The sequence below is a fragment of the Sinocyclocheilus grahami genome, unplaced genomic scaffold (genome assembly GCF_001515645.1).
Source record: "Sinocyclocheilus grahami isolate Dianchi unplaced genomic scaffold, SAMN03320097.WGS_v1.1 scaffold23.1, whole genome shotgun sequence".
In the NCBI taxonomy this organism is placed as follows: Eukaryota; Metazoa; Chordata; class Actinopteri; order Cypriniformes; family Cyprinidae; genus Sinocyclocheilus; species Sinocyclocheilus grahami.
Genome location: NW_015505202.1, coordinates 2,227,471 through 2,242,878, shown reverse-complemented (window position 1 = coordinate 2,242,878; position 15,408 = coordinate 2,227,471). Strand labels below are relative to the sequence as shown.

The window sequence follows — 15,408 nt, the reverse complement described above, 5'->3', positions numbered from 1 at the left end:
TCAAGTGTTCATGAGATGGATTGCCTGAGGGAAGAAACTGTTCCTGTGTCTGGTCGTTCTGGTGCTCAGTGCTCTGTAGCGTCGACCAGATGGCAACAGTTCAAAGAGGGAGTGTGCTGGATGTGAGGGGTCCAGAGTGATTCTGCCAGCCCTTTTGCTCACTCTGGAAGAGTACTGTTCTTGAAGAGAAGGGAGGGTCGTACCAATGATTCGCTCAGCAGTCCGGACTACCCTCTGTAGTCTTCTGAGGTCAGATTTGGTAGCTGAGCTGAACCAGACAGTTATAGAAGTGCAGAGGATGGATTCAATGATAGCAGAGTAGAACTGTTTCAGCAGCTCCTGTGGCAGGTTGAACTTCCTCAGCTGGCGAAAGAAGTACAACCTCTGCTGGGCCTTTTTCACAATGGAGTCAATGTGAGTGTCCCACTTTAGGTCCTGAGAGATTGTGGTGCCCAGGAACCTGAATGACTCCACTGCAGTCACAGTGCTGTTCATGATGGTGAGTGGAGGGAGAGCAGGGGTGTTTCTCCTGAAGCGTGTTGAACTCCAGATTGTTGAGACTGCACCAGACAGCCAGCTCTTTAACCTCCTGTCTGTAAGCAGACTTGTCACCGTCCTGAATGAGGCTGATGAGTGTGGTGTCGTCTGCAACTTCAGGAGCTTGACAGAGGGGTCTTTAGATGTGCAGTCATTGGTGTAGAGGGAGAAGAGCAGTGGAGAGAGAACACAACCCTGAGGAGCTCCAGTGCTGATGTGAGTTTGCCCAGCCTCACTAGCTGCTGCCTGTCTGTCAGGAAGCTGTTGATCCACTGACAGACGGAGGTGGGCCCGGAGAGCTGAGATAGTTTGGGCAGGAGGAGGTTTGGGATGATAGTGTTAAAGGCCGAGCTGAAGTCCACGAACAGGATCCTCACATAAGTCCCTGGTCTGTCTAGATTTTGCAGAACATAATGCAGTCCCATGTTTACTGCATCGTCCACAGACCTGTTTGCTCTGTAGGCAAACTGAAGAGGATCCAGCAAGGGTCCAGTAATGTCCTTCAGGTGGGCCAGCACCAGTTTTTCAAATTACTTCATAACGACAGACGTTAGAGCCACTGAACTGTTGACAACCAACACCCGCTTACCCCCATTGAAATGCTTGGATGGGCCAGGACAATTTTTATATAACCCCGACTGAATTCGTCTGAAAGAAGAAAGTCACATACACCTAGCATGCTTTGAGGGTGAGTAAAACACAGGCTAATTTTCATTTTTGGGTGAACTAACCCTTTAACATCCCAGGCACGTACAGTAAGTTAACAGTATTAATTCTAAATCTTTTAGAATTTTCCACTTTAACACGTGTCTCATACCTTTAGAACTAAGTATATATGCTATACATTTTTTTTTTTTTTTTTTTTTTTAACAAACTAACAGTGGAAGTAATCTTAAGATACTGTCTGTGGAAATATGTATCTTACCCGCGGTAGTGCCCGCTGCCATAGTGGCAGCCACTGGTGACTGACGCTTACTCACTTTGGAAAGAAATCTGAATAGCACGCCATCTCGTGCCAAGGCAAACAGAATGCGGGGAAGAGGGAACATAGAGCCCAACAGGCTAAAAACAAAAAAGGAGTCATGGTTCAGATACCTGTAACTCTGGAAGGAAAAGAACATATTAAAATATGGTAATACTTTTATGCAAAAAAACTAACAAAAAAACATGCTTTCCCTTTCTCTTCCAAATACATTTAAGAGCAAATTGCTTATACACAGAGGTATGTCTTACAGGGGTGAAAATATTTGCTCTGACAATTCAATTCAATGCTATGAAAATTAATAACATTTAAAATTAAAAAAAAGAAAGTTTTGGTTGCTATTCATGTTCAGTTATTGCTATTAATCATAATTATATATATATATATATATATATATATAACAAATATCAGTTTATATTTGGTGCAAACAGAATCAATTCCACAATCAATGCATTAAATTTTCATTGTCAGATCACACACACCTAATGTCCTACTATCACATCACAGGTGAGTGCATCAGCAGTGAGAGGTGTTACAGTGATTGTTCATGATTGCAGTAAAGGCAGAGCTGAATACACAGAGTTCATGTCTGTCAGCTGGTTGGTGAATGCCGTGGATAACAGCTAGTTACTATTATAGCTTTATCTGCTGCTCTTTAACATGGGCTAGTCTTCTTTATGTGCGTCACATACTCCACAGTGCCTTCATTTCCTGTCAATGTCTTTTTCTCTGTCGCAACACCACAGTTCTGTAGATGCCTCTTACGTTCATCACTATGCCAGATTCCATATCCAAAATAGATGAGGAAACCTGTGGATTGATGTCAAAGTTAAGATTTATATAAAATTTGTATGCCTTCATATACCAGCATATGTTGCATTTGGATCCATTAGGTACATAAAGGCAGTTCATCCAAAAAAAAAAAATATATATATATATATATATATTATTAAAGGCACAGTTCACCCCAAAAAAATTATCAAATGGACAGTTTACCCAAAAAGTATTATTACAACTCACACTGTTTTTCATGTTAGATAAGGATAGCACACAATACGGTCCTCCAAAGAACACAGAATGCTTGGCAAACACAGATATTTTATACAGGCTATTACCCTAAAACCCAGTGCTGTTCTGGGCAGAATACACATCAAGATAAACAGCAGCAATGATTCAACATTGGGCACGTCTATGAAAGGGAAAGTTCACCCCAAATTTAAAATTCTCTCACTATTTACTCACCTTCACATTGTTTCATTTTAGATTTTAGGCAGATTGTTGCTGCTCTTTTCCATTCAATAAAAGTGATAGGACCATAGCAGCAATCCTCACAACCTGTGTAGTTAGTCTAAGACTTGTGAATTCATACTGGACACTATTCATTTTTATTGTATAGAAAAGAGCAGCATTCTGGGTAAAATCATCTTTTTGTGTTCCATAAAAGAAAGAAAAAAACTTTGGAGATCAACTTTTGGAGATTTTGGTTTGGAGATCAGTTTTGGGTGAACTATCCCTTTAAGAGTGTGATCTTCCTGTGTATTTATACAGAAAAAAATATTGATTATTGAAAAACTCATAAAGAATTCACTAACTTAAATTAACTGTCTAACTTAAACATTGATGTACTATTAAAAAGTTTGAGCTCAGTAAGATTTTTTTTAAAGAAATTAATATTCAACAGGATGAATTAAATTGATCAAAAGTGACAGTGCAGACATTTATGATACAAAAGGTTCTATGTAAAATAAATGATGTTCTTTTGAACTTTTTCTGCTCATCCAGGAATCTAGAATGAAATGTTTCATAGTTTACAAAAATAATAAACAGTTTTCAACATTGATAATAATAAGAATTGTTTCTTGATTATCAACTCCGCATATTAGAATGATTTCTGAAAGATCAAGTGACACTGAAGTCTGGAGTAATGGCTGCTGAATAGTCAGCTTTGCATCACAGAAATAAATGACATTTTAAAATATATTCAACTAGAAAACGGTTATTTTAAATTGTAGTAATATTTCACAATTTTACAGTTTTTACTGTATTTTTGATCAAACAGATGCAGCCTTAGTGAGTAGAAGAGACTTCTTACAAAAACATTAAAAATCTTATTGACCCCAAACTTTTGTATGTTAGATTTCAAACCTACATACCATAAAAGAAACTTTCTTCCTCGTCTGAGGTTGTCTGCAAACCAGAAGCATGCACATGATGAAGATGAACAAAGATGCACCCAAGACCCCCAGGGCCCAAGGCTCCATAGCAATAATGGCCTGTCCGTAGTATGTGTTGAGTGTGCTAACAACACACACAAAAAACACTGCAGGGAAAAACAAACACAGATCAGAATGGCTACGTAATTTTTATAAACTAACTTGTCAAATCAATCTCGAACTGCTGCTGTACTAACCCATGATCATTACAGACACATTGACGGCAGTGGAAGTCTGCTCAGTGGGCAACAGTGGAGGGTTGAGCAGAGAGCGCAGGGTTACGCTTCCATCCTTCAGCATGTTCAGGTGAGACTCAGACTCTGTCAGTTCAGACTCACCAACCTCTTCCTTGCCTTCATTGATCCTAGACCTCTCAAACGCAGCATCTGGCTGATACCTGACATGCACATTTTATATAGTTACTTCATGCCATTAGAAACAGAAACATTATTAAAACACTAACAAATCTTTTTGTTGAATATGATAAATACATCAAATGTGACAGTATCATTTAAGCTCTACAGAGACTATCACAAGAAAATTGTCTATATAAAATATGTTCAAAGTCAAATCATTGAAATATACATTAAAGAGGTCATATGATGCGATTTCACTTTTTCCTTTCTCTTTGGAGTTTTACAAGCTCTTGGTGCATAAAGAAGATCTGTAAAAGACTAAAGTCTCAAATCCAAAGAGATATTCTTTATAAAAGTTAAGAGTCAGCCACACCTACCTAAAACTATAACATATCTACGTCGCTATGTGGGAAGATTTGCATAACGCCGCCCAAATGTTCACGCAAAGAAAGAAGGCGTAACTTTTATTCTCGCTGTAGTTTTGTTGTTTCCTCCGTCATGTCGCTCTTACAAGGTTGTTTGCCGCAAGCCCGCCGGACACTCCTTCGTCGAATCTGCTGCCTCTGCTCACTCTAGCCCTCCGGCTGTTCCTCACTTTATCCCCCGGCCTCCACTCACGCTAGGCCGCCGTGTGTCACGCTGTTTCATTGTGAAAGCGAAACTACTTTGTTTGGTCTTCCAAAAATGGACCAAGCCCTCCGGACGCTCCTTCGTCGAATCCGCCGCCTCTGCTCACTCTAGCCCTCCGGCTGTTCCTCACTTTATCCCCCGGCCTCCACTCACGCTAGGCCGCCGTGTGTCACGCTGTTTCATTGTGAAAGCTAAACTACTTTGTTTGGCCTTCCAAAAATGGACACGACTAGAAATCAGTGGTTAAGTTGTATTTACAACACTGTTCCAGAACAGTTCAACCCAAATATTCAGATGTGTGCAGCACATTTTATGGAGGACTGTTTCCTGATCCTGGAAGAGTAGACCACAATGCCGGCTGTTCTGACTCAAAGACAGTACGTCTTTTATATTTAAATAGTTTTTATATTTTATATATTTAAAGCGAGTTTTTTGGGCAGTGTAGTATAGGACTTGTTGTTTGTCATTTCTCCGATCACAAATGCAGACATGGTTTTATGTTTACGCGGCGCGGCGCGATGCAACGCAACGCGTAAAAAGACAGTATAAGTCATTATAATCCATAATTATGTCCCCACTGGATGCAACAAATGCCTCGTTTATAATGGGTTTTCATGTTTTTGAATCATCGCTCCGGCCTGACAGGGCATCATCACAATATGGCAAGGGGCGTAACATTTCCGTCTCACGCTTGAGGTATTCGGCCAATCACAACGCACTGGATAGCTGGCCAATCAGAGCACACCTCGCTTTTTCAGACCGATGAGCTTTGTAAAAATCGGTGCGTTTCAGAAAGGCGGGGCATAGAGGAGAAACAATAATGTACAGTATGTGGAAAATAATGTTTTTTGAACCTTAAACCGCATAAACACATTTCAAATACACAAAATACTTTTTATCAGCATCATATGACCCCTTTAATGTAGCACAGTTGGGAAATGTCATTACCACTAGATGGCAGACCACTGCATAATTCTTGCTGTAAGTGTTGTACCGACTAGTCTATTGGTTTGCTACTCTGCATTTGCCTCTTGCTTATGGGACATTTTCCCTGGTCACATTCCATGAGGTTGTAAACGTATCTGGTGTCAGTGTTGCTATGGAACCAGGGGCCTGTTCGGCTTCCTGGGGTGTTACAGAGTATTTGTTAAATCTAGCTAACAAAATATATATTGTGTGTTTGAGTGGTCCAGACGCTACAATCATTAAGAAGCATACTTGTATTAACAGCTGTATCGCAAATAGTAATGCTGTCACCATGAAGTGATTGATTGATTGATTGATTGATTGATTGAAAATGAATGCACTGAATGTACACTAACCTGAGGATTAGAACACAAGCAGCCACCAAAGAGTATGCCAGCAAGGTTCCAATAGACATCATGTCTACCAGCACTTTCAAGTCAAACAGGAAAGCCATGATAGCTGTTGGTATTAAACAAATGCTTATCAGATTAAGTTTAAAAATAATACATTAAGTGCATAACAAACACAAATTATTATATCACAAACTATAAGAACTTCTATAAATTAAATAGTTTAGATACACTTAAAATGCATTAATTCCATGGCATAACAATTTAAATACCTCTACTTTCTCATAATTCATGTAAATTTTCTAAGCAATGTTTGCAATTACTTGCTAGGTTGACAACCAAAAATTTAACAGTATACAGTATATATTGTTTTGTTTTTATTTTTTGCTTAAAGTGTTATATTCAAATAAATTCCAATTTAATGCAACGGTGTTCATACATTTTTAAGTGTGGCTTGGTTGTAAAAAAGATATCAAGGTCATTATACACCAACAGAGCATGCACAGTTTCTTATTTCATTTGTGTTCATTTAATTAAGTAAATCTTACAAATTTAAAGAGCAGGATTGGTGAACTATGTAATTGAAGTCAATAATCAATACAGATTCCTTCATTAGTGGATGTCTGATTTTAAACTCAGAATGCAATAGCATTGGTATCTTCTGATGAAATTCACACCAGATGTGCCCTATGACTTCATATACAGCTGTTTAGACTTCCCTCACAGTAAGAAGGCCGTGTACACTAACAAACATACAGTGCTACAGTATAGGCTTAATGTGCAGGGGGCTCCAAAAACCATTATCTGCCCTGCGTCCTCATCCCTTCACTAAGCTTCCCCTCTGCCTTCTCATTCTTTAGAAGTCCTCAGAATCCATAAGCATCCACTGAGTGACCCCTGCTAGCATCAAAGTGCTGTATTACCACACTGTAGTGAAGTACTGAGAATCCCTCCCTGCAGCTGTCAGCAGTATTACACATCTGCACCTGACACATGAAGTCAGATATACTACCAGTCAAAAGTTTGGAATAATTGCTATTTTTTATGTTTTTAAAAGCAGGGTCTTATATGCTTACCAAGGCTACATTTAATTGATCAAAAATATAATAAAAACAGAAATATTGTGAAACATTTCAAATAACTTTTCTACTGTAATATATTTTAAAAATGCAATTTATTCCTGTGATGCAAAGCTGAATTTTCAGCAACATTACTCCAAACTTCAATGTCACATGATTCTTCAGAAATCATTCTAATATGCTGATTTGCTGCTGAAGAAACATTATTATTATTATTATTATTATTGGTGCTCAATTATTAATAATGTTTTATAAATATTAATAATAATGGTTGTTTGAAACAGAAATCTTTTGTAGCATTATAAATGTCTTTATGGTCACTTTTGATAAATGTAATGCGTCCTTGCTTATTAAAACAAAAAAATTATTTATTTAATTTTTAAATCTTACCCCTGATTGATTGATTGATTGATTGATTGATTGAAAATGAATGCACTGAATGTACACTAACCTGAGGATTAGAACACAAGCAGCCACCAAAGAGTATGCCAGCAAGGTTCCAATAGACATCATGTCTACCAGCACTTTCAAGTCAAACAGGAAAGCCATGATAGCTGTTGGTATTAAACAAATGCTTATCAGATTAAGTTTAAAAATAATACATTAAGTGCATAACAAACACAAATTATTATATCACAAACTATAAGAACTTCTATAAATTAAATAGTTTAGATACACTTAAAATGCATTAATTCCATGGCATAACAATTTAAATACCTCTACTTTCTCATAATTCATGTAAATTTTCTAAGCAATGTTTGCAATTACTTGCTAGGTTGACAACCAAAAATTTAACAGTATACAGTATATATTGTTTTGTTTTTATTTTTTGCTTAAAGTGTTATATTCAAATAAATTCCAATTTAATGCAACGGTGTTCATACATTTTTAAGTGTGGCTTGGTTGTAAAAAAGATATCAAGGTCATTATACACCAACAGAGCATGCACAGTTTCTTATTTCATTTGTGTTCATTTAATTAAGTAAATCTTACAAATTTAAAGAGCAGGATTGGTGAACTATGTAATTGAAGTCAATAATCAATACAGATTCCTTCATTAGTGGATGTCTGATTTTAAACTCAGAATGCAATAGCATTGGTATCTTCTGATGAAATTCACACCAGATGTGCCCTATGACTTCATATACAGCTGTTTAGACTTCCCTCACAGTAAGAAGGCCGTGTACACTAACAAACATACAGTGCTACAGTATAGGCTTAATGTGCAGGGGGCTCCAAAAACCATTATCTGCCCTGCGTCCTCATCCCTTCACTAAGCTTCCCCTCTGCCTTCTCATTCTTTAGAAGTCCTCAGAATCCATAAGCATCCACTGAGTGACCCCTGCTAGCATCAAAGTGCTGTATTACCACACTGTAGTGAAGTACTGAGAATCCCTCCCTGCAGCTGTCAGCAGTATTACACATCTGCACCTGACACATGAAGTCAGATATACTACCAGTCAAAAGTTTGGAATAATTGCTATTTTTTATGTTTTTAAAAGCAGGGTCTTATATGCTTACCAAGGCTACATTTAATTGATCAAAAATATAATAAAAACAGAAATATTGTGAAACATTTCAAATAACTTTTCTACTGTAATATATTTTAAAAATGCAATTTATTCCTGTGATGCAAAGCTGAATTTTCAGCAACATTACTCCAAACTTCAATGTCACATGATTCTTCAGAAATCATTCTAATATGCTGATTTGCTGCTGAAGAAACATTATTATTATTATTATTATTATTGGTGCTCAATTATTAATAATGTTTTATAAATATTAATAATAATGGTTGTTTGAAACAGAAATCTTTTGTAGCATTATAAATGTCTTTATGGTCACTTTTGATAAATGTAATGCGTCCTTGCTTATTAAAACAAAAAAATTATTTATTTAATTTTTAAATCTTACCCCAAACTTTTGAGTGGTAGTTACAATCACAAATATCCATTTTCCATCAAATATTATGTAGCAGAACTTTTTTTTTTTAATGGCTGCTGAAAATTCAGCTTTTCCATCACAGGAATAAATTACATTTATAGAAAACAGTTATTTTAAATTGTAATAATGTTTTACAATATTACAGTTTTTACTAGATTTTTGATATAGTAAAAATATGCAGCCTAGAGCATAAGAGATTTCTTTCAATAACATAAAACATTTTGATAATTCCAACTTATACTGGATGACTGATTTTCTTTCTTTTTCCTGTCAACTTCACCACCAAGCACTCTACATATCACATTTGCTTGCAATAAATAGCTTCCATAAAGGTTTTTATCACATATTGTCTAATCACAGCGACTTTTAGCACCACCACCACAGTGACAGCATGCATCTATTAACAGCATACTGCAATTAAGCAAGCACACTGCACCTCCACCAGGCTGACACAAACAAGACAGCAGGCCATGCAAGGCCTACCTCAGTCTTCGCTTACCCGCGGTAGTGCCCGCTGCCATAGTGGCAGCCACTGGCGACTGACGCTTACTCACTTTGGAAAGAAATCTGAATAGCACGCCATCTCGTGACATGGCAAACAGAATGCGGGGAAGAGGGAACATAGAGCCCAACAGGCTAAAAACAAAAAAGGAGTCATAGTTCAGATACCTGTAACTCTGGAAGGAAAAGAACATATTAACCAACACCAGCAAATGTGAAGGAGCAGATATTGACCAAGTGCAGCCAATTGTGTTTTTCCAGTCATATGTAATTATTGGAATTTTTTTAAGTAATTGTATAAAGATTTTAGATATGAGCATATGATACACAGACATTTATATTCAATGAACTGCCGTGACTTTTTAGGATTTTATTCATTTCCTTGATTCATCCAGGCTTGGAAGTTACCATTTTTAAAAGTCCTGATATTTCAAGGTTTATTTGATGTATGTTTTCCATGTTTCCACAATGTCTTTTATTGTACATTTCCGCTCTTTTTCACATTTGCCTGGTGGATCACATTCGCGATTTGCATAGCAATCGTGCCCCCATCTCTCACCTGCAACTACACCTGAAGACATTGTAGCAATAAGCGGGGTCTTCGTCTTAGGATTGATTTGGGCTAACGCTTTGAAAAGCACCCCATCCTGTGCCATAGCATAGATTACACGTGGCATTGGGAAAATGGAGCCCAACAGACTGCATATAAGGCAAAGACATCAGCAGAAGCAAGGGGTCAATTAATTACTAGGGGTGGGAATCTTTAGGCACTTCACGATCCGATTTCGATTCTGGGAATCACGATCCGATTCCAAAACGATTCTTGATCTACATATTTTCCTAATTAATTTTTCTGCTGTGCAAATACATCTTTACAACTTTACATTTTAAACAAAATTGCAGTTTCTATGCTTTTTTTATAGTTGGAATCTCTGTCAGTACTGCCATCTTAAAAATAGGGGTGTGAATCTTCACTGGTTTCACGATTCAATTCAATTACGATTATCATATCAACGATTCGATTCAACTCAATATCATGATGCGTCACATTTTCAATATTACTGCACATGGCTACATTTTCATATAAATTTTATATCAAATTTATTTTGTGCAAATTTTACTTAATTTTTTTAATTAAATTATATAAGCAGTCTACTTTTTAAAATAATTAATTATTTTAAAAATGTGTTCTTTAAGTAGGCTATCCGAAAGTTTACAGACAATCATAGTAATGGGTTTTTCTTTTTTCCTCAGCATTATTGCTGTTTGATTATTACTGATGAGATCACAGTCAGCGGCAGCTTTAACAGGCTGCATTTACTCTAATGCATCATTCTATTTCGATATATCAGATGTTTTGTCCTGTTCTGAAAACATAGCTAACGGTGTTTACCTCAATTTCGTATAAAAGTATTCGGACATCAAACACAAAGCACAGGTGAAAGTCTGTCAGTATGTGCGTTTCGTGCATCTTATACGTACTGCATTCCAGAACTTGTAACCACTCTAAGTTCGTCTGCCTTTGGAAAGCTAGCGTGTCTTCGACATTCTAATGGGACGAGATCTGGTTGAGCTGCACTAGAGACTAATAGTGCAATAGTACAATGATTTTTTTTTTACCTGACAGTAGTAAGATCAGACAGACAGCAAAGAAATCAGGGTACTCTGCCAGGCCGGGCAAACTCATTTTGAAGTACATTTTGCAGAACTTTTCAATGTGGCCCCCTATAAGCTCATCAAATGTCCCACTCCATGCACGTGCCACACTAGAGGTCCCTGTCCCAACAGAATATCAGTTTAGGTTGGAAAAAAAAAATTTATTTGCTATTTAACTGATTTATAATATTGCCAAATCATAATTACCTATGACGTATGACAGAATGAGGTTCCATCCTGTGATGAAGGCCCAGAGCTCCCCCACGGTCACATAGCTGTACAGATAGGCTGAGCCCGTCTTGGGTACCCGTGCACCAAACTCGGCATAACACAGGCCGGCCATCACAGATGCCAGAGCAGCGATGAGGAAAGACACCACAATGCTGGGACCAGAACTGCTTTTGGCCACCTCCCCAGCAAGCACATAGACACCGGCCCCAAGTGTACTTCCCACCCCGAGGGCAATCAGATCAACAGTGGAGAGGCATCGGCACAGCTTGGACTCCTCCAGACAGTCCTGGTCCACATTCTTCCTCCTCACAAGGGAGCGGCCAAACGTGAGGCAATGTTCCAGCATTCTTCCTGTTAACTGTCAAGATGTTTGTTTGTTTTTTGTTTTCAAGATGACATTTTTCTTTTCAAGTGAAAGGATACGATTTATTGTCCTTTTTATATTGTACATATTCATGATGACCCAGTATGTGTGGTGAACATTTTGTAGATTTTTTGGCTAACGTTGTGCAAATGGGATGAAAAAAACAAATGCACAATGTTAAGATTTGATTCTGCAAGCGAAACAAAGTATTGCGAACCATAGTGGAGCTGAGGCATGTAAAAAAACACTGTATTATTCAACAACACTTTTGGCCTTTGTTCTCACTTGTACATGTCTGCAGTTTAAGCAGGCTTTAGAATTGCACAATGTACAATAATGTAAAAGCCTTAGGCATTATTGCATAATAGTGGTGTGAAGTGAATTTCATTTTGATAGGCGTAGGTTTTTGGCACATCGCTTATTGGCCAGTGTGCTTCTGTGCAATTAAAGAGTTAAGTTAGTAGTAAGCCGGTAGTAAGTTAATTGAATTTAAAAGTTTGTTATAAATGTATATAGTATTATGAGTTTATATAAAGCAGACTGGAACATGTATATAAAATATTTAGACTTATATAAACTGAGGACAATACTAGACTCCTTCCACAATGAAAATTAGTTACATACACTACAGAGGTAATTAAACCCCTTTTAGCTGTTGTCATCATTAAATAGCTAAATAATATAATCATATATCTTTATACACTTTTCAAAGGTTTGGGATCGATATGATTTTAACTTAACTTTTACTCCGCAAGACACATTAAATTGATCAAAAGTGACAGTAAAAATATTTCTAATATTACAAAGATTTCTATATATAAAAAAAAAATATATATATATATATATATATATATATATATATATATAATTATTATCACACAACATTAATAATCACAACAATATTATTAATATTTTTGCAAAAAATATTAAGCAGCAAAAAATATTTTAAACGTTTATAATATTAAGAACCATTATTAATTATTGAGTACCAATAATAATTAAGTAGTAAGTCATCATATTAAAATGATTTCTGAAAGATCATGTGACACTGAAGACTGGAGTAATGGAATAAATTACATTTAAAAAAAAAAATTTTGAAAAGAGTTATTTTCCATTTGTAATAATATTTCACAATATTACTAATTAACAGGGGCGTCAGACTGGGGGTAAAACCAGTACTGATTACCAGGGCCCCAAAGGAAGAGAGGGATTAAAAAACTAAAATAGTATGGGCATGGGGGCCCATCAGGACTGCCTATGCATAGGGCCCGGGATCTTGTGCAATGCCCCTGCTAATTAATATTACTGTTTCACTGTATTTTTAATCAAACAAATGCAGCCTTGGTGACCATAGGAAACCTCTTTCAAAAAGATTTTAAAAAATTAACAAGCCCAAACTTTTGAATAGTAGAATACATATTTTTATATACACACACACATACAGACAGTACATAGAACACTTTTATGGATTTGTTTTGGTCTCATTTTGCATGTAAATGAGGTTGCAGACCAAAGTTGCAGTTAAGTTACTTCCTAAAGAACTTCTTTTACACATAAAAGACATTCCTATAAAAGATTTGGCACATTGTGGTGCGTGTGACCAAGTGGCTGGGCATTAGCATTACACTGTGTCTGCCTACAACCTGTGAAAAGTGTTAAGGAATCACACACGCAGAGCAGATTGACATGCATGAGGCTGTACCTGTGAGCTGTAGCCCTGAGAGCTCATCCTGATTAATTTGACAAGCAACTCTGAAACTCAGTTACAGCACAGCATATTTTATAGCTGAGCCAGACTTTATTCTGTCTTACTGTAATGAGTGAGTGGATATCATTAATACAAGTTTAATGAATTAATAGAAGTTGGTAAGAGTACAGACAGACTTTTGCACATGCAATGGTCATAGATTAACTTTTATACATTAGTCTGCTTTTAAAATGATATGTTTTCAATGGATCTGCTAAAAGTATTTGAGCATGTGTAAATGCACGTGAACAATTCAAAATTATCTAAAATTATGTATTTGCACACAAAAACTAAAACTTACCACCTGATGAGAGACTGGCAGCTGTAGAATCGCCTTATGGACGTAATGCCTTACAGTTACACGCAAACACACACATACATGCACCCCCACACACACACACGCCTTTCAGGGATCTCCACTGATTTCTTAAAAAAGCTCACAGGCTCAGAGAGATCCAAGTCAGTCCTTCCCAAGTCCTGTCTCGAGTTTGCTCCTTCCTTCCTTCAAGCTCAAATGACATGTCAGCCCACAACTGCACTAGTTTTACTGCCTACTTTACTCCGTTCTGGTTTGTCTTAACTTGCCCTGCCCCCTGTGAGGAGGGCTGGTCTGGCAGCTGTGTGCTGCCCCAAAGAGGAGGAGAGACTTAGACTTCACACATGAGAGAGGCAATGCTAATTTCCCTATTCAATCAGGTCACCGGGTTTTTTTAAAAGCATGTTCTTTCTGGAAAAAAAACAACAACAACACTTGGCCGAGTAAGTCCCAGCTGCCAGTGCATTTATTGACCACTGATAAATGGTTAAGCAATTGACATTGACAAACATTGAGACAGACAGATCTGTTTGCCCAATGCAGTGTGGAAGAGTCACTAAAAGCATGGACACTGATTGGACAAAGAGGTCTGTCAAAGGTAAAGGTTTTAATGGATGATTGTTTCCCTTATTTATAAGCCCATGAGCACAGGGATACTGGGTCAGTTGGCCTCTCCAGAACTACAGTATAGTGATAATATAACAAATCTGAAAGACCGAGGTGATTGTCAAAAGTCAAAAGTCGAGTTACTGAAAAGCTGAACACACATGCTTAAGAATTTTTTTTTGTCAAATTTGTGGGCATAGTAACTAAATATAAAGAGCAATGCAGAACTAAAGATCAAGTTCCCATAGACCTTAGTCAAGGTGATGAAGGAAAGGAAAACGAAAGCTGGGTCTCAAAATGCATTTTTTTATTTTAGTTGAACCACTTTTGAAGGAATAGTTCACCCCAAAATTCAAATTTGTTGAACATTGACTCACCTTCAGGCCATCTAAAATGTAGATGAGTTCGTTTTTTTAATCAGAATAGATTTGGAGGAATTTATCATTACATAATTTGCTCACCAATAGATCCTCTGCAGTGAATGGGTGCCGTCAGAATGAGAGTACAAACTCATCTACATCTTTGATGGCCTGAGGGTGAGTACATTTTCATTTTTGTGTGAACTTCACGGCATCTTAAAAAAATGTAAATGCAGGATTCATGTGAGATGCTTAAAAAGCCCAATGCTGCATAGTAGTCAAAGACGTCCACCTTATGTTTAACCTAGGTTACATCTCTGCAAGATGCAAGCTTAACAGTCAAATATGTCCATCTAGTGCATTTATACTAGCCAAGACAAGGTGAATAGCTAAAAAAAAAAATACCAAAATACAAAAAGCTGTATAGGATAATGGTTAGTAAGATAAATCAAATTATTATATATTATACGCTTAAAGAGAGGTGTGGGTGTGTTTGCTATTATTATAAAGGCAGGTGGTGAAGAATTAACCTAACATGAAAATATGTTTATTTACAGTATTTAATTCCATC

General features: G+C 37.0%; 1 protein-coding gene across 1 annotated transcript; it reads right to left on the bottom strand.

Moving 5' to 3' along the window:
- Positions 1–2,233: 2,233 nt before the first annotated feature.
- LOC107561351 (cationic amino acid transporter 2-like) lies at positions 2,234–14,167 on the bottom strand. Its single transcript, XM_016245781.1, has 10 exons — positions 13,858–14,167; positions 11,422–11,803; positions 11,179–11,334; positions 11,041–11,107; positions 10,118–10,257; positions 9,557–9,892; positions 7,565–7,667; positions 3,930–4,129; positions 3,673–3,839; positions 2,234–2,329 (listed from the first exon to the last, which is right to left on the bottom strand). Exons 2-10 carry the CDS (start codon positions 11,789–11,791, stop codon positions 2,234–2,236), a joined length of 1,635 nt encoding a protein of 544 aa, XP_016101267.1. The 5' UTR covers positions 11,792–11,803; positions 13,858–14,167.
- Between the last annotated feature and the right edge of the window lie 1,241 nt (positions 14,168–15,408).

Coding starts and splice junctions, on each gene's coding strand:
- LOC107561351 (XM_016245781.1), bottom strand. CDS start 11,791: ATGCTGGAACATTGCCTCACGTTTGGCCGCTCCCTTGTGAGGAGGAAG. Junction 11,335..11,421: donor CATTCTGTCATACGTCATAG/GTAATTATGATT, acceptor CTGTTGGGACAG/GGACCTCTAGTGTGGCACGT. Junction 4,130..7,564: donor GCTTGTGTTCTAATCCTCAG/GTTAGTGTACAT, acceptor TGTGCATGTCAG/GTATCAGCCAGATGCTGCGT.